The 25942-nt window shown below is 42.7% G+C and overlaps 1 protein-coding gene across 5 annotated transcripts in view; it reads right to left on the bottom strand.

The window, feature by feature from the left end:
- Window positions 1-510: 510 nt before the first annotated feature.
- The window catches only part of SRPK2 (SRSF protein kinase 2), a 142398-nt gene continuing 116966 nt past the window's right edge, over window positions 511-25942 (bottom strand). Inside the window, exons 12-17 of one of the 5 annotated variants that reach the window (XM_070947977.1) lie at window positions 19274-19374; window positions 19055-19162; window positions 12019-12088; window positions 10285-10377; window positions 8849-8941; window positions 511-2290 (exon numbers count right to left, since the gene is read on the bottom strand). In XM_070947977.1, the coding sequence (XP_070804078.1) occupies window positions 2106-2290; window positions 8849-8941; window positions 10285-10377; window positions 12019-12088; window positions 19055-19162; window positions 19274-19374 (650 nt within the window). In that variant the 3' untranslated portion in view covers window positions 511-2105. Of the gene's footprint in view, window positions 2291-8848; window positions 8942-10284; window positions 10378-11792; window positions 11844-12018; window positions 12089-19054; window positions 19163-19273; window positions 19375-25942 lie in introns of those variants that run through there. The other 4 variants (XM_070947978.1, XM_070947979.1, XM_070947981.1 and 1 more) reach the window with 4 other exon arrangements.

Below are 25942 nucleotides of genomic sequence, written 5' to 3'. Positions count from 1 at the left end.
AGCACCCCAGAGGCCAGATCCGGCCCGCGGGCCTTGAGTTTGACACCCCTGGTCTAAAGCAATTTATGATGTGTGTGGGGTTTTTTTTGTTTTGTTTTGCAAAGGTGGGTTTTTTTACCGATAGTCTTTTATGGGCTCTGCCTGGTTCCGTCCAAAATCTGTATCTATGACCGCAACAAAGGCCCTCTTGAAAACCTATCGTTACGTACAAGCATTCTAAGCTCCTGGCACCAACGTTCGCTGCAAGTGAATTTCACTCGCCTTCTGGAATTTGGATCCTGGCGTATAAAAATATATGGCAAGCCTGGAGATATCTACTATGCGTCCCTCCGCTTTTGACGGTTGTTTGTTTTGTTTGTTTGTTTGTTTAATAAAACATTCGAAAAACAACAAGGCAAACACTTCTGCAGCAACCTCTCTTTGATTTCGCTAACAAACACCGAACGAGTAAAAAAAAACTCTTTGCATTTTGCCCCACTACACCAAAACAATCCAGAGGGAGCAGGACAATTTCTGAAAAAAGAAAAACAATCACTTTAATTAAGACAACTTGCAAGCACCTCAAACAATTATTGTTACAATATGGGGGTGGGGGGGGGAGAGGAGAGAGAGAGAGAGAGAAAATCATCTCACAATCTAAGTATTGCAAAGGCATGTGAATAAACTTTTAAAATGGACAAAGTGGCACCGTAATTAATGTGTAAAACCAGAAATAAATTTACATTCATTCCCACCGACTGTTTTTGTTTTTTTTTAAAAGAGGCTAAAAGACACCTCTGTATTTTTTTTTTTTTTTTTTACATTCTAAAATCTGTATTGCCTAAGAGATCTCTTTTTTGGAATCTACTTTTTTCTTTTTCTTTTTTTTTGTCTTTTAATACAAAAAAAAAAACACCTAACTTTTATTGTGTGCAACTTACAAAGGAAGATTTACTTCCTCAATATGTCGATTATGGGGGTGGGGTGGGGAGGGAAAAATAAGCTAGTGCAATTTGTTTCTGAAACAGGTAAAGCTATGAATGGAAGGTGCATGGTCTTTAATTATTTTTTTTTTAATGTAAGGTTTATATCATTTCTGCTTTTTTGTTGTTGTTGTTGTTTTCCTTCCTTAAAAGGACTACCCTTTTTTTTTTTGGCATCCACAGTTCTGCACAAAAAAATGCTTCCACAGTTTTCTTTCAATTCTTCAGCCTAATATAGCAACTACTCTTAGTAAAAAAAAGCAGAATGCTATCACCTCACAACTGGGAAGCAAATGACACCATATATATATATTTTTCGTACACTTCGGACTTTCTTAAAAGTGCCTCTTGGAGAGAGTGAGATTTTAGAAATCCAGAGTCACTTTTTCTCGTTCCAAATCCAATCTGAGCTACAGAAAGGGACGGTTACATAACTCCCTAAAAGCAAAATCCACTACATGCAATTGGTATGCTAAAGTCACTTTTCAATTTAATAGCTTTAACTCTGCAACTTGTGCCCTCCCCCATCCCGTTTTTTTTTTGTTTTTTTTGTTTTTAATGGAAATAAACATTTACAGGGTGCATTTACATAACGCTATTTTACAAGAACAAAGGTCCCTCTTTTCGCTTTTGAAGTTCAAGAATTGTACATTTCCGAATGCGGGACTTGATAAAACGTCTCACACTTGTAAATTATAGAATATTCAGCTAAAATAGTTTCCATAAATAGTTACAAACCTGCCCCGAAACATAGTTAAAGGGAAGAGAATTGAGGAGATGCGCTTCCAAAATGTCAGTTGGGATTCCACACAACACAAGAAACAATGGTTTAAAGACACAGAGTAAGTGGGGTGGGGTGGGGGGTTCTTTTTTTTTTTTTTTGGAGACGGTCAGTAGAACTAGTTGAAGACAAAAAAAAAGGATAATCCGCCTTCGTCCGCCTCCCCAGAACACAGTGCACGAAAAAAGCAAAAAAATAAAAATAAATTGTCAAAACAGTACCTCCAAAGTAAAAAATAAAGGACTGGGGTTGAAGCCATCCTGTTAAAGAGCATTTTATGACAGTCACCAGGGTTTTTTTTTTTAGCTTTGATGCGTGAGAAAGGGAGGGCTGGCCCCGAGCGGTTCGATCCAAAGCCGCTGCTACGAATTCAGCCAAGGGTGCCGAAGGCATTCGCCAGCCGAAGCTCGTTTTTCCGGAACCATCTCTAGCATGGGGATCAGGAAATCGGTAAACTCCGCCGCGTCTTCCTGAGGCCAACCGTATTTCTCCACCAGAACGTCGAAGAGGCTCCAGGGTTTCAGCTTGGTGATGTGTCGAAGTTCTCCTGCGTTTACGGGAAAGGCGGGAGGGGAAAAGGGGTTAGTTCTGCGCGCGTCGAGATTCGATCGGCGTCTCTTTTGAGTTTGGGAAACAGCCGTAGTAGCAGGCACATTGATTCGCGCTCAAAAATATCCTCGTGTTATCTGGTAGTTTAAAATTTTGGTCTCGCAACGGGTGGAAACTAATCTTGTACTAATATATGAATCGGTATTTAACTAGAGGAGATAATGTGTGTATCAGGCAGGGGTGGTATTTTACCGGTTCAGACCGGTTCGGGAGAACCGGTAGCTCTGACAATCAGCTGGGAGCGAAACGGTTTGCTCCAACAATCAGGAGGGTTGTTTTTTTCACGCACCTTTTTTTTAATGCTTTGATTGCTTTGTGTGTGGGTTTGTTTTTTTTTCCTTTTTTGTCTTTGGATTTGTTTTTGAGTTTTGTATTTTCACTTCGTTTCAAATAAAATAAAGACATTTATTTCAAAAAATATCCTCATGTTCAGTAGATTAAGTAGTTTAAAAATTTGGGGAGGGTCCGTTTTGCGAGGGGTGGAAACTAATCTTGTAATTTATTAGTCGGGAATTTAACTAGAGGGGATAATGTGTGTATCGTGATTTTTTTTTTAATGCACCTTTTTTCAATACTTTGTTTTGTGGGACGGTTTTTTGTTTTTGGATTTTTTTTAACTTTTGTATTTTAACTTTTTTTTTTTTTGAATAAAATAAAAACATATATTTTTTTAAAAAAAATCATGGTGTTTTATTCAAAAGCTTGCAAGAAACTCCTAGAAACTTATTTATTTGAAGGCCTTAGGCATTCTTTACATCTCCGAGATGCTGCATGACTTAAAATTGTAAGCTAAAATGTCATAATAAAAATAAAAATAAAAATAAAAAGGGTCACCATAAATAGAATCGGACCGATCCTTCTGAGTACCAAGTGGAAAAATAAAATTAGAATCTAAAATGCTGACTCTGTAATTGGGAGGGCCTTGTAATATAAAATCAATGTTTCATTTTGTGCAAATCCATTCAACCCTGAAGTTTATGAAGGCGAAACTCTCAACAGTCATGCACTTAAAATAGGTTTCATCCCCACTCTGTTGGCTGGGGAATTCTGGGAGTTGAAGTCCAAAAGTCTTAAGGATGCCAAAATTAAAAGGGAGACCATGATTAAATACAGGAAGTACTCGACTTACATTCAGTGTGGTTCATTTAGTGTCTAGTCAGTTACAACAGGACTGAAAAAAAATGACTTACGAACGTTTTTCACACTTACGACTATTGCAGCATTCTCCAAAATTCAGATGCTTGGCAACCGGTTCATATTTATGACGGTTGCAATGTCCCGGGATTACGTGATCCCCTTCTGACAAGCAAAGTCGACGGGGAAGCCAGATTCGCTTAACGTCCGGGTTATGAACTTGACAAATGCTAACGACGCACTTAACAACCGTGGCAAAGAAAAGTCGTAAAGTGGGGCAAACCAATGTTTCGCTTGGCAACGTAAATTCTGGGATCCAATTGTGGTCGTAACTCGAGGATTACCTATAGGATGAAAGCTGCCCTGGAAAGGGGAAAATATATCCGGTTGCTCCCTGAATTGTCTCCTTTCAACAGAAGCCACGGAAGTTAGATCTTCGTGGACTTCTCTGCCATGATGAAAGAATCTGGCGTTTAGTCAAAACAGTTTGAAGAGGAAATATCATATCAGTGCCATATCAGTGGGCACGCGAGCGTTGCCCTAGCTCAGCTCTATCAGGCTATTTCCGGCCTCCGAGGGGGTTGGGGAAAGCCTTTTTCGCCGTCCCCAGGCTCCTAGAAAGGCTCTGGAGCCTGGGGAGGGTGAAAAACGGGCCTTCCAGTCCCACTGGAAGTTGGCAAACGGGCCGTTTCCGGCCTCCAGGGGGTTGGGGAAGGCCATTTTTGCCCTCCCCAGGCTCCAAGAAAGCATCTGGAGCCTGGGGAGGGCAAAAAAACAGGCCTATTGGGCCCACCGTGCCATTGCGTGCCAAAAGCAGGGGGAGCGCAGGGATGTCACACGCGCATGCATGGGGGGAGCAGGGCGCACTGAATTATGGGTGTGGGCACGCGTGGGCGCGACCCCCCCCCCACGTTCCCCCTGCTTTTGGCACGCAACGGCAAAAAGGTTAGCCATCACTGGTATAGGCGCATGTGCCACAGGTGGCACGCAGGGCCCTCTCTGTGGGCATGCGCGCCATCGCCAACTAGTTTCTGGTCTTTGTGGGCACCGGAGCACTGGAAAATGGCCTGAAATCGGCCCAAAAAATGGCCAAAAACCCGTCGTTATTTGGGACATTTTCGGGCCCATTTTTCTGGTCTTTTGAGTTTCTGGAGCTCCGGGACGCGTATGTGCATGCACACGCATTCCGGTTTGGGCACTTGGTGCCGAAAAGGTTCGCCATCACTGGTATAGGGTTTCCTGCCTGGGCAGCGGGATTCCTTCCAGCTCTATTATTCTGTAAAGTCAAACTCACATAAGGCAAGCCACAAGGGGGCGGTGCAGAACCAGGAAATTATTTTCAATGAAATTTCTGCCTTCACCACCCAAAAAATATATATATATATATTTGGGCCTACTGATTTTACAATGTATTAAAGAGGTAAGGACAATATTTATTATTCAGAATTCAAGTGTTAACAACACATTCCTTTTTTTTTTTTAATCTGCTTTTTCCAATAGAGAAAATCTTTTTTCAAAGAGAGAAGTGAAAGTGTGTTGATTATAGGGATTCAATTCATTCCCAAAATAAAATCAGGAAAGAAATCCTTTGGGTCAGTTTTATAAGTATTTTTTTTTTTTTGCAGGGTTACGTCAGCGCACAAGCTCCCAAATTAACCATTTATCTAATGTGCGTTAGACTCCTGCTACAAATACACGCTAATTGCATCGAACAGATGCCTTCATGGGCCCAATAAAAACTTGCATTTGTTTGTCGTTTATATCCTGCTAAATTAAAACCACTCTTAAATAAAACCAACAATTCCCCCCAGAAGGAGTGAAAAAAATTAAAAAGCAATCTAAGTGAAGGCGAAAGACGACATGTTTAAAAAGCCGCGTGGGAGGCCCTCCGATGCAATTTACAGGAAGTCCTCGAGTTGCGACCACAAGGGAGCCCCAAATTTATGTCGCTAAGGGAAACGTTTGTTCAGTGAGCTCTGCCCCATTTTACCACCTTTTTTGCCATAGTTCTTCAGTCAATCACTGCAGCTGTTAAGTTAAAAAAAGCCTGTCGCCATTCTCAGTCCTCCAGATCGCAGTTGTCCCAAAGAAGCAACTGGATTTTTTGGTTTTTCTTTTGAAGACGTTTCGCTTCTCATCCAAGAAGCTTCTTCAGCTCTGACTGGATGGTGAGGAATGGAAGGATTTATATTCCTTGCAGACAGCTGGTCATTTGCATCCTTTTAGAGGGTGACCTAGGCTTCCCAAGAGCATGAAGTAGACTCCTTCTCCCAACAAAAAAAACCCTTTTTATTAAGTTACTGTGAATTCCTCTCATTCACATCCAGCAAAGTCTTTCAAGGGAGAATTTACAGACACAGACCTTCTCTGGCTTGGAGAGCTGCCAGGCCGATATCTTCAAAACTTGGCAAGGAGTCTCTGAGAGTCACGAACCAATTAAGCAAACTAATTGTCTTCTGCAAACTCCACTCCTTTTTCACTCTTTTATTCCCTATGGGAGAGGCCATTCACCGTCTTCCTGTGGCTTTACTCCTGAGTCGGCCCTTGTTCTTTAGCTGTTCCCTTCTTCTGGCAGCTCTGCGCAGGCGCACGTTGGGAACAGGCTCCAGCTGTTCCTCTGCCCCACTGATGTCCGACTCCAAAGGCAGCTGACAACACCCAGATGGCCCTGGCCCCCTCTCTGCCTCCGACACAGAGCCCTCATCAGAGCCTTCCGCAGACTCCAGGACTGGCCCATGTTCCTCCCCAACCTCCTCACTGTCTGAGTCTGCCATCAACTCCGCTGGCCGCTGGCGGGCCACAACAAATGGAAGGATTTATACTCCTTGCAGACAGTTGGTCATTTGCGTCCTTTTAGAGGGTCGTTGAGGCTACTTGGAGGTTTGTCTGTGTCCTCAGGTCACCTGAGTGGTTCCTGTAGTCCTGTAGTTAGCAATCTGGTTGTGTTCAGTGAATCTGGCTTCCCCATTGACTTTGCTTGTCAGAAGGTGGCAAAAAGAAGACCTGGCTATTCCCGCAGGCCTGGGGGCCGTTGATCTCGCGATCGTGTGAGATCCGGCCATGAATTGTGTGAATGGGTTTTAATATTTTAATTTTTAAATGTTTTTATAATGTTTTTTTTAAAAATGCATTGAAAGCCGCCCTGAGTCTTCGGAGAAAGGCGGCATATAAATTGAATTAAATAATTAAAAGGGATCATGTGACCTTGGGACAACACAACCGCCATAAATGTGAGCCGGTTGTTTTAGCGTCTGGATTTTGATCCGACGATCACGGGGAGGCTGGCAAAGATCGCAACGGTGAAAAAGGGGGGTCATAAGTCACTTTTTTCAGGGCCGTTGTCACTTTGAACGGTCACTAAATGAACCATTGTAAGTCGAGGACTTCCTGTATGCCATCGACCATTTCCAAAAAAAAAAAATTGTCAATCCGCAAGGTGCGGGCGAGTCCCATCTTCACCAGAAGGCTGTTTGCAGCATTGGCACCACCATGAAAAAAAAAAAGAAAATAACACATTCTGGACGGGCTAAAACTGAGGGGTTTTCAGCCCTCGGTGTTCTAATGGGTTGGGTCGAATGCTGGTTGGAGAAGGTGGCTCCACAGATACCTGCCTGCCAGGCCCCCGTTTTTGGTGGATCTCGGTGCAACAGACGTGGCGTGCCGCCGATCTCCTTTCCAGGGGTTTGCCTAGGCCAGGGCTCTGCAACCTTCAACACTCAAAGAGCCATTTGGACCTGTTTCCCACAGAAAAGAAAACACCGGGAGCCACAAAACTCTTCCCGTGCCTGACTATTTCTTGAGCGGCCACAAAACTAGCATATGTAGTTGAATTAAACGTTCCGTTTTCTTCTGAAACTTTTCTTTTCTTGGATTTATCCACGGTTGGCCTACTGGAGGTTGAAAAGCTCAATAAATCATGTGCCGGCGAGTGTTGCGCATTGGGGGTTGTGATGTATATTTTGAGTGACAAGGTGCCGCAGCAGAGGGGTGAAAGAGCCACATGCGGCTCCAGAGCCACAGGTTGCCGACTCCTGACCTAGGCTCTGTTTTTGGCCGCGATGGGCTCTTGTAACCCTCTGCAAGCGAAAACAGAGCTTGGCACGTGGCCCTCCCAAGCTCCATTTTCACTGGCAGAGGCACCATGGGCCGTTCCTTCGCTGTTAACTAGGGCGGCCCCACGGGCCAAATCGAAGCACCCCGCAGGCCAGATCCGGCCCATGGGCGTTGAGTTGGGACACCCCTGGACTAGGCTCTCCTGCTTGAGCAGGGGGTTGGACTAGAGGACCTCCAAGGTCCCTTCCAACTCCGTTATTCTGTTAAACTCCCATCCAGTGATTTGGTTCAGAGGAGAAACAGGTCTCTTTATAACATGCCAAATTTCAATTCCACGAGAGGCCATTCCCAAAGCGAACTGCCGACAGAACCATTTGCTAACCCAACCCAAGGAATGACGGACGTTATTGGGTGCAACCATCACGGGTGGGAGGTAAGAGAGAGCAAGGAGAGAAAGAAGGACCTGGGGGGAAAAAAAGGAAAATAATGGAAGTTTCGAAGAGAGTGATCAGATTTCCCCATCTCAAAGTTTTAATGCTTGAGAGTCCCTCGGGCAAAAATTACAGCCCAACCCAACTGATTTGGGCCACTTTCTGATGAGTTGACCGAGAGCACAGAAATATTTTTAATCAGAGGTAGTCCTCGACTTAAGATTACAGCCGAGCCCCAATATTTCCCTTGCTAAGTGAGACAGCTGTTTAAGGCAAGTTTTGCCCCATTTTACGACCTTTCTTGCCACCGTTGTTAAGTGAATCACTGCCATTGTTAAGCTAGTCACACGGTCGTTAAGTGAATCCGGCTTCCCTGTTGACTTTGCTTGTCAGACGGTCGCAAAAGGGGATCACGTGACCCCCCCCCAGGGACACAGTGACGGTCATAAATATGATCACGTGATCATATTTATATTTATCATTCAGACGCTCGACAACTGGTTCGTATTTATGACAGGGTCACGGGATCCCCCCTTTTTGCGACCTTCTGACAAGTCAATCGGGAAGCCGGATTCACTTAACAACCAAGTTGCTAACTTAACAATGGCAATAATTCACTTAACAACGGTGGCAAGGAAAGTCACGAAATCAGGCACTCCCGTAACAAATCTCTCACTTAACAATAGAAATCTGGGACTCAATTGTGATCGTTAAGTCAAAGGACTACCTGTAAAACAAAATTCATCTTGCATGGGTTCTTTAACATTATTTTTTTTTTATTTAAATAAATGCTTCATCGTTCATAAGGTTGAGTCACTGTGTGGGGGGGAAAGAGCTACTGTTGATATTAGGGAGGGGGGTTTCAGAAACACTGTTACCTTTTTTGGTGAAAAACTCCTTGGAATATTTTCCCAACACTGCGTATTTTCGAGGGATTTTTCCCAGCAGTTCAATGATCAATGCTATGTGATCTGCATTGGAGCATATTTCCAGCAAAACAGAGAAACATACAACAGTTTAATCAATACACGGCATGCACACAAGGAGAACGGCCCGGTACAGACAGAAACAGACGGGCTCGACCGTCCGCTTAAAAACACGGAGACGCGGAGGTTGCTTGCTGCGTGAATTTAGAAAAAAAAACGTTCAAATCAGAGGGCCAGGCCACCTTGTGGGATAGCCAAGCACCCAATCCTACGTAGCTTTTAAATCCTAAATAGATAGATAACATAGTCAGAGAGAGAGAGAGAGAGAGAAAGAGAGAGAGATAGATAAATTAGATAGATGATAGATTAGATAGATAGATCTATATAGAGAGATAGAGATAGATAGATAGATATAGAAAGATCGATCTAGATAGAGATATGGATATAGATAAATTAGATATAGATATATAGATCTATATAGAGATAGATAAAATAGATAATATTGATAGAGATAGATAGAGATAGAGATAGATAAATTAGATAGATAGATCAATCTATATAGAGATCTAGAGATAGATATAGATAGATTGACATAGAGATAGATAAATTAGATAGATAGATGATAGATTAGATACAGATATATAGATCTATTTTATCTATAGATAGATAAAGTAGATAATATAGATAGATAGATATAGATAGATATAGATAGATAGATCTATATAGAGATATAGATAAATTAGATGATAGATTAGATAGATAGATAGACAGAGATAGAGATATAGAGATAGATAAATTAGATGATAGATTAGATAGATAGATCTATATAGAGAGATAGAGATAGATAGATATAGAAAGATCAATCTAGATAGAGATATGGATATAGATAAATTAGATATAGATATATAGATCTATATAGAGATAGATAAAATAGAAAGATAATATTGATAGAGATATAGATAAATTAGATAGATCAATCTATATAGAGATATAGAGATAGAGATAGATATAGATAGATCGATATAGAGATAGATAAATTAGATAGATAGATGATAGATTAGATACAGATATATAGATCTATTTTATCTATAGATAGATAAAGTAGATAATATAGATAGATAGATATAGATAGATATAGATAGATAGATCTATATAGAGATATAGATAGATAAATTAGATAGATGATAGATTAGATAGAGATAGATTAGATAGATAGATAGATAGATAGATAGATAGATAGATAGATAGATAGATAGATAGATGATAGTTAGAAAGATAGAGAGATAGAGATAATTTGGACATGCGTTCTGAGGCCCTGAGCTGCCAGCAAGCAATTCACAGTCCGCTTCTGTCTGCGTCGCGGCGCCTTTAAAAAGAAGAGGGACTACCTCTGCGATTGAAGAATTCCCGAGAATATTTTCCAGAGAGAGCAAAGTGCCTTGGGATATTGCCTAGGAGTTCTATGATGTGAGCTATGTGGTCTATGGAGGAGAGAAACAAAGGACATAAGGAGCGGGAAGGGCAGGGCAGGGAAAGGAGGGGATGAAAAGAAGAGGGGGAGGAAAAATGGAATTAGTTTTTGTTGTTGTTTAAAAAAAAGAAAGAAATCCAAAGAAGTTCTCCACGCAATAACGCTTTGGCAGAAAACCCCATGCAGAGCGTCCCGAGGCCGGGCAGAGAAAAGAGTTTGGGGAGCGTTGGCAGGGCTTAAAAAAGGAAAGCAAAAAAAAAAAAGATAAGCGAGGCTCCTGTTAACACCGCTGCCAAGGATGTTCCGAGCAAACAAGCGTGGATAACGGGCAGGTTGACAGATGGAAAAAGGACTTTGCAGGGAGGGTCCTCGACTTACGACCGTTCGTTGACTGACCGTTTGAAGCTACGACGGCACTGAAAAAAAGGGGCCGTTTCACACACAGGAGCGTTGCAGCATTCCCTGATCAAAATTCGGGCGCTCGGCAACCGACTCGTATTTATGACAGTTGCAGTGTCCCGGGGTCACGTGATCCCCTTTTGCGACCTTCTGACAAGCCAAGTCAATGGGGAAGCCAGATTCCCTTAATGACCGCATGATTCCCTGAATGACCACGTGATTCATTTAACAACCACCCGGTGCACTTTACAACGGTGGCAGGAAAGGTCATAAAAGGGGGGGATAACTCACTTAACGACTGGGGAATGCAGCGGGAATTTTGGGCTCGGTTGTGGTCGTAAGTCGAAGACTTACCTGTAAATCATTTAGTAATGACCGTATTTACCCAAAAGGGAGATAAGCCTGAATTTAAGACTAATACCTTAATAATACTAATATATATACACACACACACTCCTGCCAGAAGCCATGCTCCAAATAAATACAGGGCAGGATAAAAAAAAAGATAAAAGAATGTGCATTAAGTGACATTTTAATGTATATTTACACAAACTTTTTGCCTAACATTCGTTTTCGCAAAAGAATTTGCTAAATATTATGCTTTTTTTTTTCCAGTTTGAAACGGCTCGTTTTACAGCTGCAAACCATTTTCACAAAAATAATTGCGACGTCGTTCCAACTTTACTAAATGATGTTTAGTAAGAGTTTGCTTGCTGGTTAGAAGGGTGGCATACACATTTAAATAATACCTAATTCAGGTTTTTCCACCGTTAATCTTCTATATTTTTTTTCCTCAGCGAATTCAAGATGGCGAATGCTATCGTTGCCGCCGCCCAAATTCTCAGATAATCCTTAGGGATATAAAAAAATCTGCCTATGGGGTAAATACGGTCATAAGGTCCCCGAAATCTGGGAATTCGGCATTCAGTGTCAAGTCTAGTGTCTCGCGATGGCGCCACGCGGTGTCAAGTTGTGTATTCAAAGCTGCACAATTTCAATCTTTCCGCACACGGATGCAGGTCTTACGGGACAGGAGGACGGGAACCCCTTCTCAAGATTTAGGGAGGGAAAATATCTCTGCAGAAGGGAGCGACTTAAAGTTAGTGATGGGATTTTGAAGAGGAGGAGAAAATACAGGGGTTGGTATTTTTTTTGAAATGAAATTGTTTTTCAGGAACTGTCTCTTCGTATTTCCTAGGAATATTCACAAAGGTTCAAAGCACGCCAAGGTATTTTTTAAAAAAATACATACCCTCGTCCCTGGAATAGTCTTCACCGGAATGTGGCTCGAAGAGATAGTCTCCAGTTGCCAACTCAAAGGCCTAGGATTTAAAAAAAAAAAGAAGGATATTTTAGCAGTGGACGAGTTTTCTCTCTCATGCAAGGAATACAAATAGTCCTCGTCTTACAACAGTGTCAGGGTTCCGAGGGATGCCCTAATTAAATCATGAGTTATTTATTAGGAGCTTCATGTCGGCATGTTCCCAGGTGAAGTCAGCTCTGACCCTATGTAATTTATGCTCCAATTATGACCCTGTTCCCCCCTTTCCCCCACCCCCCATAGTGTATCATCAATCACATTTGCCAACGGAGCAATTTTGTGGGTTGTAGAGGTCACTCCCCTTCAGCTGTTGTAGGTATCCCTGGGATACAGCCTTGAGGGAGATAAGCTGAAATGTTCATCTGTTTTTGGCTGCTGTGCAGTTTCGCCAGTTTCTCATCCACCCCTGGCCTATGACAACTTGAGAGCAGGCCAGGGATGCTTTGCGAGTTAACATTTAGTTCATTTAGTTCATTTAGTGACCGTTCAAAATCACAACACAGCTCTGAAAAATGTGACTTATGATCGTTTTTGACTTATGATCGGGAATTTTGGGCTCAACTCTGGTCGTACGTTGAGGACTATCTGTCAGTGAAAAACCCTTGTTTACATAGCTTTAAGATGCAAATGAAAATTATTTCTATAAAGGGATTTAAGAGAAGCTTCACAGAAAACCTAAACATCCAACAGAAGTTGCTTATGTCCAGTGGGAATTTCAACAGCCATTATGCCATAACACAAGTCTGTTTGTGGGTCAGTCATGTCGGTGTCTCAACTTACGACCGTCATGACTTACAACAGAAATTCCAGGTTCCACTTCTGTTGTAAATCAAAGACTGCATGTACACTTAAAATAAAACCAGAAGACAAAACTAATGAAGAGATCATCCATCGTTTTTGATTTTGTATTATTACCGTATATTCCCAGGCTTCTGATCAAAAGTATAAGATAAATTAGCTATCCCACTGTTTCTTTTCATCCATGACAATTTTAAGACATGTGGAGTTCAATTCAGCTGCCAGGGGAATTCTAGGAGTTGAAATCCACACAACTTAAGAGCTGTAAAGTTTGAGAAACACTGAGCTATCAGATACTGATTCTTCGCTGGCTAAAATACTGCAATAGTCTCCTGGCACTTCCGATTCTTCCACGTATAATAATATCACCATAAATGCACAGATGGAGATACGTGTTCAATGTCAGGGTTTGAAGTAACACCCTCAACGAAAGAAAACTCCGAGGTTTGAAGTTCCTCAAGGTTCCATTTTATTAGAGATGTCATATTGGCTCATCTGGGAAAACCTGAATCTGAAAGCTTCCAGGTTTTCCCCACCCAAAGGAAAGTCCAAGTCCCTGCCCAGCACCCACATGTCCATTACGTCCTCCAATCAAAGCACCGTCCCAACTGGAGATGCCTCCCAGTTCCAGCCCTCCAGGTGCAGGGCAAGATGTCCTTGACTCTCTGAGAAAGGAATGTTATTATGACTACATATCACCCTCATTCCACACAATTCTCCTTCACAGTTTCCCACAGTAGTAAATGTGGCAGGCCTGAAGGCCCAATACCAAAGATGGCTTCCAGGCCTGACATTCTCTTCTTCACAAGAATGTTAATAACAAAATAGATGAATTCCCAATAGGTAGTCCTCAACTTACGACCCAAATTGAACCCAAAGCGAGACCATTATGTGAGCTTTGTCCTATTTTACGACCTTTCTTGCAACAAAATTCTTAACCAAATCACTACAACTGAGTGACAGGTTTGTGAAGTGAGTTTTGCCCCATTTTACGACCTTCCTTGCCACAGCTGTTAACTGAATCACTGCAGTTGTAAAAGGTTGTTAAGCGAATCCGGCTTCCCCGTTGACTTTGCTTGTCAGAAGGTCGCAAAAGGGGATCACGTACCCCCCCCCGGGACACTGCGACCGTCATAAATGTGAGTCAGTGGCAACACGTCTGAATTTTGATCACATGACCGCGGGGATGTGTCAATGCTCATCCTGTGAATAACGGTCGTAAGTCACCTTTTTCAAGGCTGCTGTAACTTTGAATGGTCACGACACAAACTGTCGTAAGTCGAGGACTACCTGTATTAAAAAAAAATATCAGGGTATTTTCAGTTCCCAGACTTGAAGTGTAAATGAGAATGTTCCAAGATGGTGCTTCAAAGGAATAAAACGGTTCCTTTTTTTTCCACGTCCGTTGTAACTTCGGACGGTCGCTAAATAACCGCGGTCACTAAATGAACTCTTGTAAGTCGAGAACGACCTGGATGTGGGTGCTATCCTTCCTGGGATAGGTGATCGTGGAAAAAAATGATGCTTCCCATTGATAAAAACCAGAATGGAACTTCACATTTTTGGATTTCTCCGAGGCTGTTTTGTCTTAATTGTAGGGTGGGTTACTTCTCCTCGGCTACCATGCAATTATCTGAAGAATAATATGTGTGCGCCGGAACAGGACTGTAAATAAAGATGCATTAAGGAAAACTGGCTTTCGGCCCTCCCAATGGCTCTTGAAGCCCAATGAATCCACCAATCTGTTGTGGCTCGCTGGGGGCAGCAGAGTCGGACAATGAAGAGGTTGGTGAGGAACATGGGCCAGTCCTGGGGGCTGGGGAAAGCTCGGACGAGAGCTCTGTGTCGGTGGCAGAGAGGGAGCTAGACAGCAGTGAGGCAGAGGAACAGCTGGAGCCCGTTCCTAGTGTGCGCATACGCAGAGCTGTCAGAAGACAAGAACAACTAAGAAAGCAGGGTCGACTAGGGAGTAAAGCTTGGAGGTGATTGGCCCCTCCCACAGGAAACAAAAGAGGAGCGAACGGAGAGGGGGCTTTTGCAGGAAACAATTTGTTTGTTCAGTCATTTGAAGAGTAGAAAGTTCTGTTCATGACTCTAAGAGACTCTGTGCCAAGTTTTGCCTTGCCCTGCGTTTGGAAATTAGTTATCTGGCAGCTTTCCAAGCGAGATAAGGTTTGTGTTGATAAATATTCCTCTGAGAGACTGTTTGGACAAGCCTTGCTGACTGTGAATGAAAGGAATTCATAGTCGTGTAAATAAAAAAATTTTTTTGCCGGGACCAGGACTCTTCTTCATGCTTTTTAAGGAACCCTAGGTCAGAACATAATGCAACAATAAACATTTGATGCTAGTGATAATTCTGGCTCTAACCTCTAATATGCAATATTCCTGCATTTGAGGGGCTGCCCCAAAGACGAGGGGGCCAAAGTGCCTGAAGGCAGGACAAGAACTAATGGATGGAAACATTAATCAAGGAGAGAAGCAATCTGGAATTAAGGAGAACATTCATAACAGTGAGGACAATTAACCAGTGGAACGACTGGCCACCAGAAGTTGTAGGTGCTCCATCCCTGGAGGTTTTCAAGGAAAGACCACAATTTGTCCAAGATGGTGTAAGGAGTCCTGCCTTGGGCAGGGGGTTGGACTGGAAGACCTCCGAGGTCCCTTCCAGCCCAAGAGTTCTATGATTCTCTCATTATGCTGGATTAAAATACAGGTAGTCCTAGAGACGTAAGCCCAAAATGTCTGTTGCCGAGCAAAACATGGGCTAAGTGAGTTTTGACCCATTTTACGACCGTTCTCGCTATGGTTGTTAAGTGAATCGCTCCGGATGTTAAGTTAGTCACACGGTTGTTAAGGGAATCTGGCTTCCCCGTTGACTTTGCTTATCCGAAGGTCGGAAAAGGGGATCACGTGACCAGGGGGTGAAATGTTACCGGTTCGCTCCGGTTCGGGGAAACCGGTAGTGATAAAAACTACCAGTTCGGGTGAATTGGTAGTTACAAAAAGCTGCAATCGTTCGTAAGTGTGAAAAACGGTCGTCAATCCCTTTTTTTCAGTTCCGTTGTAACTTGAAACGGTCACTAAACGGACCGTTGTAAGCCGAGGACTTCCTGTCTTCCTTCTGTGTACACATATAAAAGGTTTCACGGGGCAGTAGAGAACTTCCTTGTGAAGAGTTTACCGGATCGGGTGAGAAACTCGTCTAGCTGAGATTAGACAAGGATCAAATCAAACCCTCCGTTGCTGGGAATCTCGGGAAGTAGGAATCTGGACACAGATGGAGGAGTCACGAATCCAGGTTTGTCACGAGGCAGAGATAACCTTGTCAGGCAAATCTGAGCAGTGGAACAAACCAGAATGCTCTTGGACCGCCAAGAATAAGGCCGATGCTCTGAATCAGGGGTCTCTCCAACCTTGGCAACTTTAAGCCTGGCGGACTTCAACTCCCAGAATTCCCCAGCCAAAGCTGGCTGGGGAATTCTGGGAGTTGAAGTCCGCCAGGCTTAAAGTTGCCAAGGTTGGAGACCCCCTGCTCTGAATGGTTTCTCTGTGAAGCAAAGCTGGCTGGGGAATTCTGGGAGTTGAAGTCCGCCAGGCTTAAAGTTGCCAAGGTTGGAGATCCCTGCTCTGAATGGTTTCTCTGAGAATCTTGGCACGCGCCGTGACTTTAAGCGACAATAAAACTGGACATTCTAGAAGATGCCATCTCCTAGGGACGGCAGATCAACAGGACAACCAATCATACCAAGGACAGTTCCAGGATGCAAAGGAAAAAAAAAAATAGCAGTATTCCAGCATTTGAGTAAATTTGAGTATTCTAGTATTAAACTGCCGGCCACAAAGGCAAGGCGTAACCTTATTTTCCAAAGCACCTGAAAGCAGGAGAAGCAGCAATGGATGGAAACTAATCAAGGAGAGAAGCAACGTGGAACTAAGGAGAACTATCTATGAGAACAATTAACCAGTGGAACAGCTTGCCACCAGAAGTTGTGGATGCTCCAAACACTGGAGGAACCGATGGAAGGGGGTTGCCTCAACGTCAGATGAAGTCTGTACTCACTGGGGGCAGATGAGATCCTGCTCGCCGGGCAACATATGGTCTTCTCCAGCTATGGGCCACCAGAAGGAAGGAAGCCAGGAGAGATTCCACAGCTCTTCAGGGTAAGTTTGGGAAGTGGGGATTTGTTCTGCGGCCAATTTAGTGATGCGCCTGATGTCTTGAGAGGGATCCTTGAAATGTCCTCCTGAGACAAATGTCTATGGTTCTGTTGAGTAGGAGGAATGTGTGAAGTGGAAGCTTCGGAGGAGACTTCCTGTTGGCAACCAGCAGGGGATGACAATGTTCTTTCACCGAGTGGTGGTAACACCATAAGGTAAAGGTAAAAGTTCCCCTTGCACATATGTGCTAGTCGTTCCCGACTCTAGGGGGCGGTGCTCATCCCCGTTTCAAAGCCGAAGAGCCAGCGCTGTCCGAAGACGTCTCCGTGGACATGTGGCTGGCGTGACTCAACGCCAAAGGTGCACGGAACGCTGTTCCCTTCCCACCAAAGGGGGTCCCTATTTTTCTACTTGCATTTTTTACCTGATTTCGAACTGCTAGGTTGGCAGAAGCTGGGACAAGTCACGGGAGCTCACCCCCATTACGCGGCACTAGAGATTCGAACCGCCGAACTGCCGACCTTTCGATCGACCAGCTTAGCGTCTTAGCCACTGCACCCACACACGGGAACAAAGCAAACCTTGAGTTCAGTGGAGAACCTCTTATATCCTACAGCAGGGGTGTCTAACTCAAGGCCTGTGGGCCACATCTGGCTTGTGGATGTGCTTAGATCTGGCCCGCAGGGCCACCCCTGGAAACAGCAAAGGACTGGCCCGCAACCACCTCTGGGCTCCATTTTTGGCCGTGACGGCCTGCTGCAGCCCTCTGCCAGCAAAAATGGATGCCTCCCCGGGCTCCATTTTCACTGGCAGAGGGCTGCAAGGAGGCCATCCCGGCAGAAAATGGAGACTCAATAAGTGGATGTTGAGCTGGCCACACATACACACAGAGGACAAACATAACCCTCATGTGGCCCTCAATGAAATCGAGTTTGATACCCCTGGCCTACAGGGTGTAATTTCTGTGCTCAGCCATAGGTGTGGTTAATTTTTATAGTAAATCTGATAAACCCCTGAACTGTCTGGCCCACTTTTTCAGAGCTACAGGTAGTCCTCGATTTACAACCGCAATTGATTCCAAAATTTATGTTGCTAAGCGAAACATGGATGAGAGTTTTGCCCCGTTTTACAACTTTACTTGCCACAGTTGCTAAGTGAATCGCTGCAACCATCCCCATGGTCGCGTGATCAAAATTCAGATAGTTGGCAATTGATTCATATTTATGACCGTTGCTGCGTCCAGCTTTATGACAAGCAAAGTCAACAGGGTAGCCAGATTCGCTTAATAACCATGTTCCTAACTTAACAACTGCACCGATTCACTTGCCCATGGCAAGAAATGGGGCAAAACTCCCTTAATAACTGTTCTCGCTTAGCAACGGAAATTTTGGGCTCCATTGTGGTCATAATCCGAGGACTCCCTGTACACTGGTACTTACTGGGTGGTTTAAGCCAAATTTAATGAATCGAGGAAGGGGAATTGACAAAGAAAAGAAACGCATAGCTGGATTTTAGCCAATGGCTTTGCCCACTGAAATTACAATGCCCAGCTAGAATTGCTGAAGTTACTGCCTTTTCAAATAACTCTACTTAAAATTATCTTGGCCAGAAATCGTAATAATTTTTCTGTATTTCTGATTCAAAATATTTCTGACTGAATGGTGCGGTCGGCCTAGAGGTGGAGCTCTCGCCTCACAATCAGGAGGCTGTGAGTTCGATCCTAGGTAGAGGCAGATATTTCTCTCTCTGGGCACGTTGAGAATATATCTGCTGAATAGAACTCCACACTGGCGACAAGAAAGGCATCCGGCCAGTAAACACTCAATTGCCCAGACTCCACCCTGCCAAGGATTACAGGGTCATTAAACAATGGGGAAAAAAAATATGGATGGGGAAGAATTCAGCAGAACCCCAATTCTGATAATTCTCCATCGTTAATTCAGGGTCATTCAAATTAGATGATTTCTGATTCAAAAGCAGGAAAACGAGCACATGACAAGGTTCTTACCATACATGCTGTACTCCAGATATCAGCGGGTGTACTGTAACCTGCCCCTATTAAAACTTCGATCGATCTATACTGTCGGGTCTGGATATCTTCCGTAAAATGTTTATGCTAAAAAAAAAACGGAAACGACAGGCGTTAATTTACAAAACGCTCCCAACTCAGCTAGGAGACTTAAACAGCGGAAGTTGTAGATATGTTTAATTAATTAATTACGCTTACCACCCAGCAAGCATTTCCCAGATCGGCAATTTTAACTCTAATTTTATCGGCGTTTCTTGGATCTAAAGGATTCACCAGCAAATCAGCAGCCCGAGTTTTTGCTATTAAGAAAGAAAGAAAGAAAGAAAGAAATACAAGAGTTAATATTTGGAGCGCATAACCCAACATGCATTTTTTTTTAGAGAAATCCCAATTGTGGAGAGCAAAAAAATAGCTGATGTCTTCGCCATCTTTAAAAAAAAAAGAATTCAGATGTCAGGGTTCCAAGTAATAGACCCGTGATGGCGAACCGATGGCACGCCTGCCCAAAGTGGCACGCGAAGCCATGTCGCCCGGCACACGCAGCCTTGCCTGTGTCTTTCGGGTTTCTGGCACGCATGCACGTGTGATGATCAGCTCTCCTTCATGCGCGTGGCAGTGCTGAAAATCGGGGTGCACATGCACGCTAGCCAGCTGATTGTCGAGTGCGCCTGCGTGCCAGAACCCGGAAGTTCGGCTTTTCTGGAGCACGATGCCTTCACGCGCGCTAGGACCCGGAAGTTCGGCTTTTCTGGGGCATGGCGCCAACGACATTTCCGCACAACTTTTTCAGCACTTGGTGCCAAAATGGTTTGCCATCACTGTAATATACCCATACCAAGCAAAACTCTGAGGCAGGCACGTTCGTCAAAGAATAGCTTTATTGGATATATCATATTGGCACAAATCTGGTGAAAACCGACTCTGAAGGTTCCCGCTGTTTTCACCTAATTAAAAGTGAAAGTTTTTCCCTCAACCCCAAGCAATCAAGTCACGTGGTCCAATCGAGACACTGTCTGGTTGCCTGGTGACGTCACTCCTCCTTCCTCCGAACAGGTGTGAGAATTTATTTATTATTTATTTATTTATTTATTTATTTATTTATTTATTTATTTATTTATTTATTTATTTATTTATTTATTTATTTATTTATTTATTTATTTATTTATTTATTTATTTATATGCCGCCCTTGTCCCAAGGGACTCAGGGCGGCGAACACAAGCTAAAAACGTACAATAATAAAAGAAGAATCTAATTAAAACCAATTAAAATCAAAATAATAAATAATAAAACCCCAGAATCAGAACTCAGCCCATTTGTTGACATAGCCAAGTCTTTAGGCCTCGACGGAAGGAGAATGACCTTGGTTCCCAAGAGAAAGTAGTTTACTTTGACTACACAGCCCCAGCTATCTCCTATCCCCCCCCCTCCCTATCGCTCAACTCCAGTGTGACAGCACTGAAGCTCCCAGATGCCTTCGGCCAGGCCAGATTCAGGGTTGACATTAGAATACATAGGATGAAAATGTTTTAAAGGATAAGGTAAAGGTTCCCCTCGCACATATGTGCTAGTCATTCCCGACTCTAGGGGGCAGTGTTCATCTCTGTTTCAAAGCCGAAGATCCAGCGCTATCCGAAGACATCTCCGTGGTCATGTGGCCAGCATGACTAAACACCAAAGGCGCATGGAACGCTGCTACCTTCCCACCAAAGGTGGTCCCTATTTTTCTACTTGCCTTTTTTACGTGCTTTCGAACTGTTAGGTTGGCGGAAGCTGGGACAAGCAATGGGAGCTCACCCTGTTACGCGACAATAGGGATTCGAACCGCTGAACTGCCAACCTTTCGATCGACAAGCTCTTAGCCACTGAGCCACCGTGTTCCTTTAAAGGATACACCGATGATTAACCTAACATGCTATAAATTACAATCATCATCATTTTAACCATTGTCTATCCACTGTGGGATGAAGGCCTGTTCCTCCTGTTTCCTACCAATATGGTCCTGAACTTTCTTTGGCCAACTGGGCCCACAATATTTGCTTACGATACACAATTACGATACACAATTTTGATTACGATACACAATTACGATACACAATTTTGAAAGAGGCTAACAACTTAAATAATTGCCAGGGAAAAAAACTCCTTAATTAATATAGTCTCTTTTATCAAGGTTATTTTAAAAAAACCTCTTTTACATTTCTTTCTCTCTCTCCAGAATAAACCATAATTTTGAAAAGGGCTAACAGCCCAAATAATTGCCACAAAAAGCCCCCTATGTAATATATTCTCTTTTATCAGGGATTTTTTTTTTTAAAAAAAAAGTCTTTTACATTTCTTTCTAACTCTCCAGAATAGACCACACAGAGCAAAGTAAAATACATTTTTATTAAGTTTATATACAATATAGGCATATACATTCAAGAAGGATTGCAAATGGGGATCGTGCGATCCCTGGGGACTCTGCAACTGTCAATAAATACACGTCAGTTGTCAAGGGTTCGAATTTCAATCAGGTGAACGTGGGGGGGGATGTTGCAAATGTTGTAAGTGTGAAACCGGTCATGGCACTTTTTCCGATGCTGTTGTAACTTGTCCGGCCTTCGGGTGCTTTGGAAAATAGCTTGACCCCCTTCCTCCTTTCTGTGGCAGCCCCTCAAATATTGGAAGACTGCAATCATGTCTCCCCTGGTCCTTCTCTTCACTAGGCTAGCCAGGCCCAGTTCCTGCAACCGTTCATCGTATGTTTTAGCCTCCAGTCCCCTAATCATCTTTGTTGCTCTTCTCTGCACTTTTTCTAGAGTCTCAACATCTTTTTTTATAGTGTGGTGACCAAAACTGGATTAAGAATTCCAGGTGTGGTCTTACTACGGCTTCCTAGAGTGGTATTAGTACCTCACCTGATCTTGATTGTATCCCTCTGTTGATGCAATTTAGGCTTTTTAGAAAGGTGCCTCTCTAAATCAAACACCACTAAGAATTTTCCATATCAGAGATTCTGATATGAGATAATTACAGGTAGTCCTCGACTTACAACAGTTCATTTAGTGACCAAAGTTTTTTAAAAAGTGTGACTTAGGACTGTTTCTCACAGTTAAGACCTCTGCAGCGTCCCCACGATCACGTGATCAAATTTCCTTTTTTTAAAAAAAAAAAATTAATTTATCAAAATATAAAACACAAAGAGAAATTCAAAAAAGTAATAGAAAACTAGGAGGAGGGGGAGGAAAAAGAAAATATGGTGTAAAGAGGGAAAAGGGGGAAAAAAGGCCCCGACTTCCAACTCTCTTTAGCAGAGTAGGAGATAACAGCATTATAACCGCAACTTTTTACTTTTTCACAACAGTATGTACAAGCCATTTCAATAACAATAGAATCTAATTAGCAAAATCAAAGCTTCCTTATTATTATTTTTTTTCATTGCAAGCATGAAATCCGGAAGCAATACTCTCTTTTTTGGATAAAAGAATCAATTTGACCATCTCTGCTTCACTTTCTTGTGTATATGCTTCTGTTATAGTGTGTCCATGGCCATATATATATATAAATTTGGTATAAAATGGGTTGTCGTGAATGCGACTGCTTGAGGGCTCCTGGATTGGAGCTGAAAGGCGAAAGGGAAGCAGGATGCTCCCTCCCACATGTTGGGGTAGACCAGGTGCTTCGACAGAAAAACACTTTATATATACACACACACACATCCATATATATTTTCTCTCTCTCTCTCTTCCTCCCTCCCTCCCTCCCTCCCTCCCCCCCCCTCTCTCTCTCTATATATATAGTATATTTTTTGTAGTTTTGATATTTTATTAACTTTAAAAAATACTCAAATATTATATGTGATCAAATTTCAAATGCTTGGCAACGGGTTCATACTTTTATGACTGCTGCTGTGTCCCAAGGTCATGGGATCGATCCCGTTTTGCGACCTTCGGACAAGCAAAATCAACGGAGAAGCCAGATTCCCTTAACAACCATGTTACTAATCTATCAACTGCAGTGATTCACTTAACAACGGTGGGAAAGAAAGGTCTTACATGGGGCAAAACTCACTTAACAAATGTCTCACTTAGCAATATGTTGGGCTCCATTGCGGCCGTACATCGAGGACTACCTAAATTCAACAAAATCGGTCCCTTTGGGTTGAATAATTTTAGCTGTTTCTCAGCAGCCGGCCTGTTAATTTTCTGGTATTAATGCTACAAATCTAAGAGAGTTGGATTACCATAATTTCTATAACATTGGGTGAACAATTCCTCATTCCGATTTTATTTATTCAGCAATGGCTGCTAAATCTCTCGCACACATACACACCCTCCTTCACTTTCACACTTACAATCGTGATTCACAAAGCTTCAGCTAGTTTGACTCCCACGCGTGGCTTTTAAGTGAAGTTTGTGAGGCAAAAATTATAACAGGCTCCGAAAAGATCAGAAACATCTCGCAAAATTCACCCCAGCAGAAGTGCGTCAAGCAAAATCGTACCTCACTGCCAGCTCTGAACATGAGTATTATCTGTTTTGTTTTTTTTCAATGAGCTGGGGAGTTTTCTGTATGCAGCTGGTCCTCAGCTTACGACCACAACGGAGCCCAAAATTTATGTTGCTAAACGAGAAATCTGTTAAGTGAATTTTGTCCCCCATTTTGCGACTTTGCTTGCCACATTTGTTAAGTGAGTCGCGACAGATTGTTAGGTTAATAACACAGTGAATTAAATGAATCCACCTTCCCACATTGGCTTTGCTTGTCAGAAGGTTGCAAGGTGACCCCGGGCATACTGCCACCGTCGTAAATATGAACCGGTTGCCAAGCATCTGCTTTTTCGATCATGTGACCATTGCAATGGCCATAAGTGTGAAAAACGGTCATAAGTCGCTTTTTTTCAGTGCCACTGTAACTTTAACAGTCACTAAACAAATGCATTTGTAAAATTGCCCTGCAAAATGCAAGAGAAGCTACTACTCATAATCTCACTACTGAACATTTTGAGAAAAAACTGTAGACGAAAGAGTAATCTCTGAAAATATATTCCACAATAGTATATATCTCTATTTATCTATCTATCCATATCTATCTATCCCTCTATCTATCCCTCTATCTATCCCTCTATCCATCCATCTATCCATATCTATTTATTTATTTATCATCTATCGAGCTATATCTATCCATCTCTCTCCATCTCTCTGTCTCTCTATCTATCCCTCCATTTTCAATTGTGAGGAAACAATGATTTTCCAGATTTATATTTTTATAATAAATATTATATATTTCATGTCATCTGAATATTAAGTGAACTGCTCAGTGGCTGAAAATTCGTTCACTCTTTTTCTCTGGCTTCTTCTCATTTCCCAACTTCTCCTTCTGTTCGTTTTGGATTTAAAAAAGGGTGCTGATCACGGATGCCTTGGTTCAGAGACGATGCGCTGGGTGTTCTTGGAGAAGTTGCATGTCCGCCAAGGTCAGACGCTCCTTGGAGGAAGGAATGACCCCAAAAAAATAATAAATCACATCAGCTTGATCCAAAACTTGCTTTCACGTTATCGCTACGGAAATAAAAAAAAAATATCGAAAGCCAAGTTGTCATCCATCCCACTCATCTAATCCAACAAAGAATATGAACCGAGTCCAAAAGCATTTAAGACTTGTGGTAAACCATGTTCGCTGCTGCTATTCTCCACTTTGGCTGCTAGTTTTCTAGGACTCCTGTGGCTTCTGCTCATTTTCTTGTTTCGTTTATCATCGACAGATTGCTGAGTTACTGACATTCTTCCTTAGTTAATTTCATCTCTTCAGCTTTCCAAGAATTCGGCTCTTTTTCTTGTTATCTCGCTGGAGATCTCGTACTGCGGCGGGCTAGACGGAAGTCCGTATCCTTCAACCATCTTTTCTGGAAAAGAAAAAAAAAAAAGAACCCACTAAAATATCATCCTATATATCAGAAGTAATGAAAATAGACACCGATTTTATAAAGTGGCATTCTCCCATTGGCTGATCACCAAATCATGCAACAGAGATTAAATTATGCTTTTGTATAAATTATTCAACTCAGAGAGAGATTTTCAGCTAACTAGGTGCTCTATTCTATATTCTTCAGAGCGACAGTATGCTTATCCCAAATAAGGTGAGGAAAATATATTATCAAGCAAATATTGTAGCATCCTTAATTGCCCCCAAATTCCCTTGCTATTAAAACACCCCATTATTTTAAAGTTTAATGCTAACCAAGCAACTGGAAAAGTGTTGAAAAGCAAGATCTTACCTATATTTCGTGGTGGGACGTTGGTTTGAGAGCGAGGCTGAGGTTAGTTTGAGTATCGTAGACAAGGTAGCTTATTTGATTGACTGTGTCCCAGGTAATGTTGCTCATTTATGTGTCTCAGGCTCAATTTTCTACAGGGACATTAGTAGGAAAATGTACCGCAGTTGTCTTTTGCAAGATCATTACATGGAAAGGCCCATCAAAAGAATTTTCAGGGAAAACAGCTGCCTTTTTCAAGTGAGCGTTAAAAACCAAAAAAAATGGCATATTCCTCAAAAAAAAAAAATCGAATATTGCTGAAGTCCCGCCCACCCACCGGCTGTTTTTTTGGCCTCCGCATACCGTGTTTTCAGGCCTTTTTTCGGCCATTTTCAGGCCATTTTGAGGCTTTTTGGCCTGTTTTGGAGGCTTTTTTTTTTTTTTTGGCCCATTTCGGGGGCTTTTGGGGCCTGTTTTCAGGGCTTTTGGGGCCTGTTTTAGAGGCTTTTTTCAGCCCATTCTTGAGGCTTTTTTTGACCCATTTTTTCAGAAAAAAGAGACAAAAAAAAGCCTCAAATACGGCCCCCCAAAAGCCTCAAATACGGCCCCAAAAAGGCCAAAAAATGGGCCA

The sequence above is a fragment of the Pituophis catenifer genome, unplaced genomic scaffold (genome assembly GCF_029215685.1).
Source record: "Pituophis catenifer annectens isolate HBS135680 unplaced genomic scaffold, rPitCat1.0.hap2 SCAF_7, whole genome shotgun sequence".
NCBI lineage: Eukaryota > Metazoa > Chordata > Lepidosauria > Squamata > Colubridae > Pituophis > Pituophis catenifer.
Note: the sequence above shows the minus strand (reverse complement) of the source record. Positions and strands in the feature narration are given on the sequence as shown.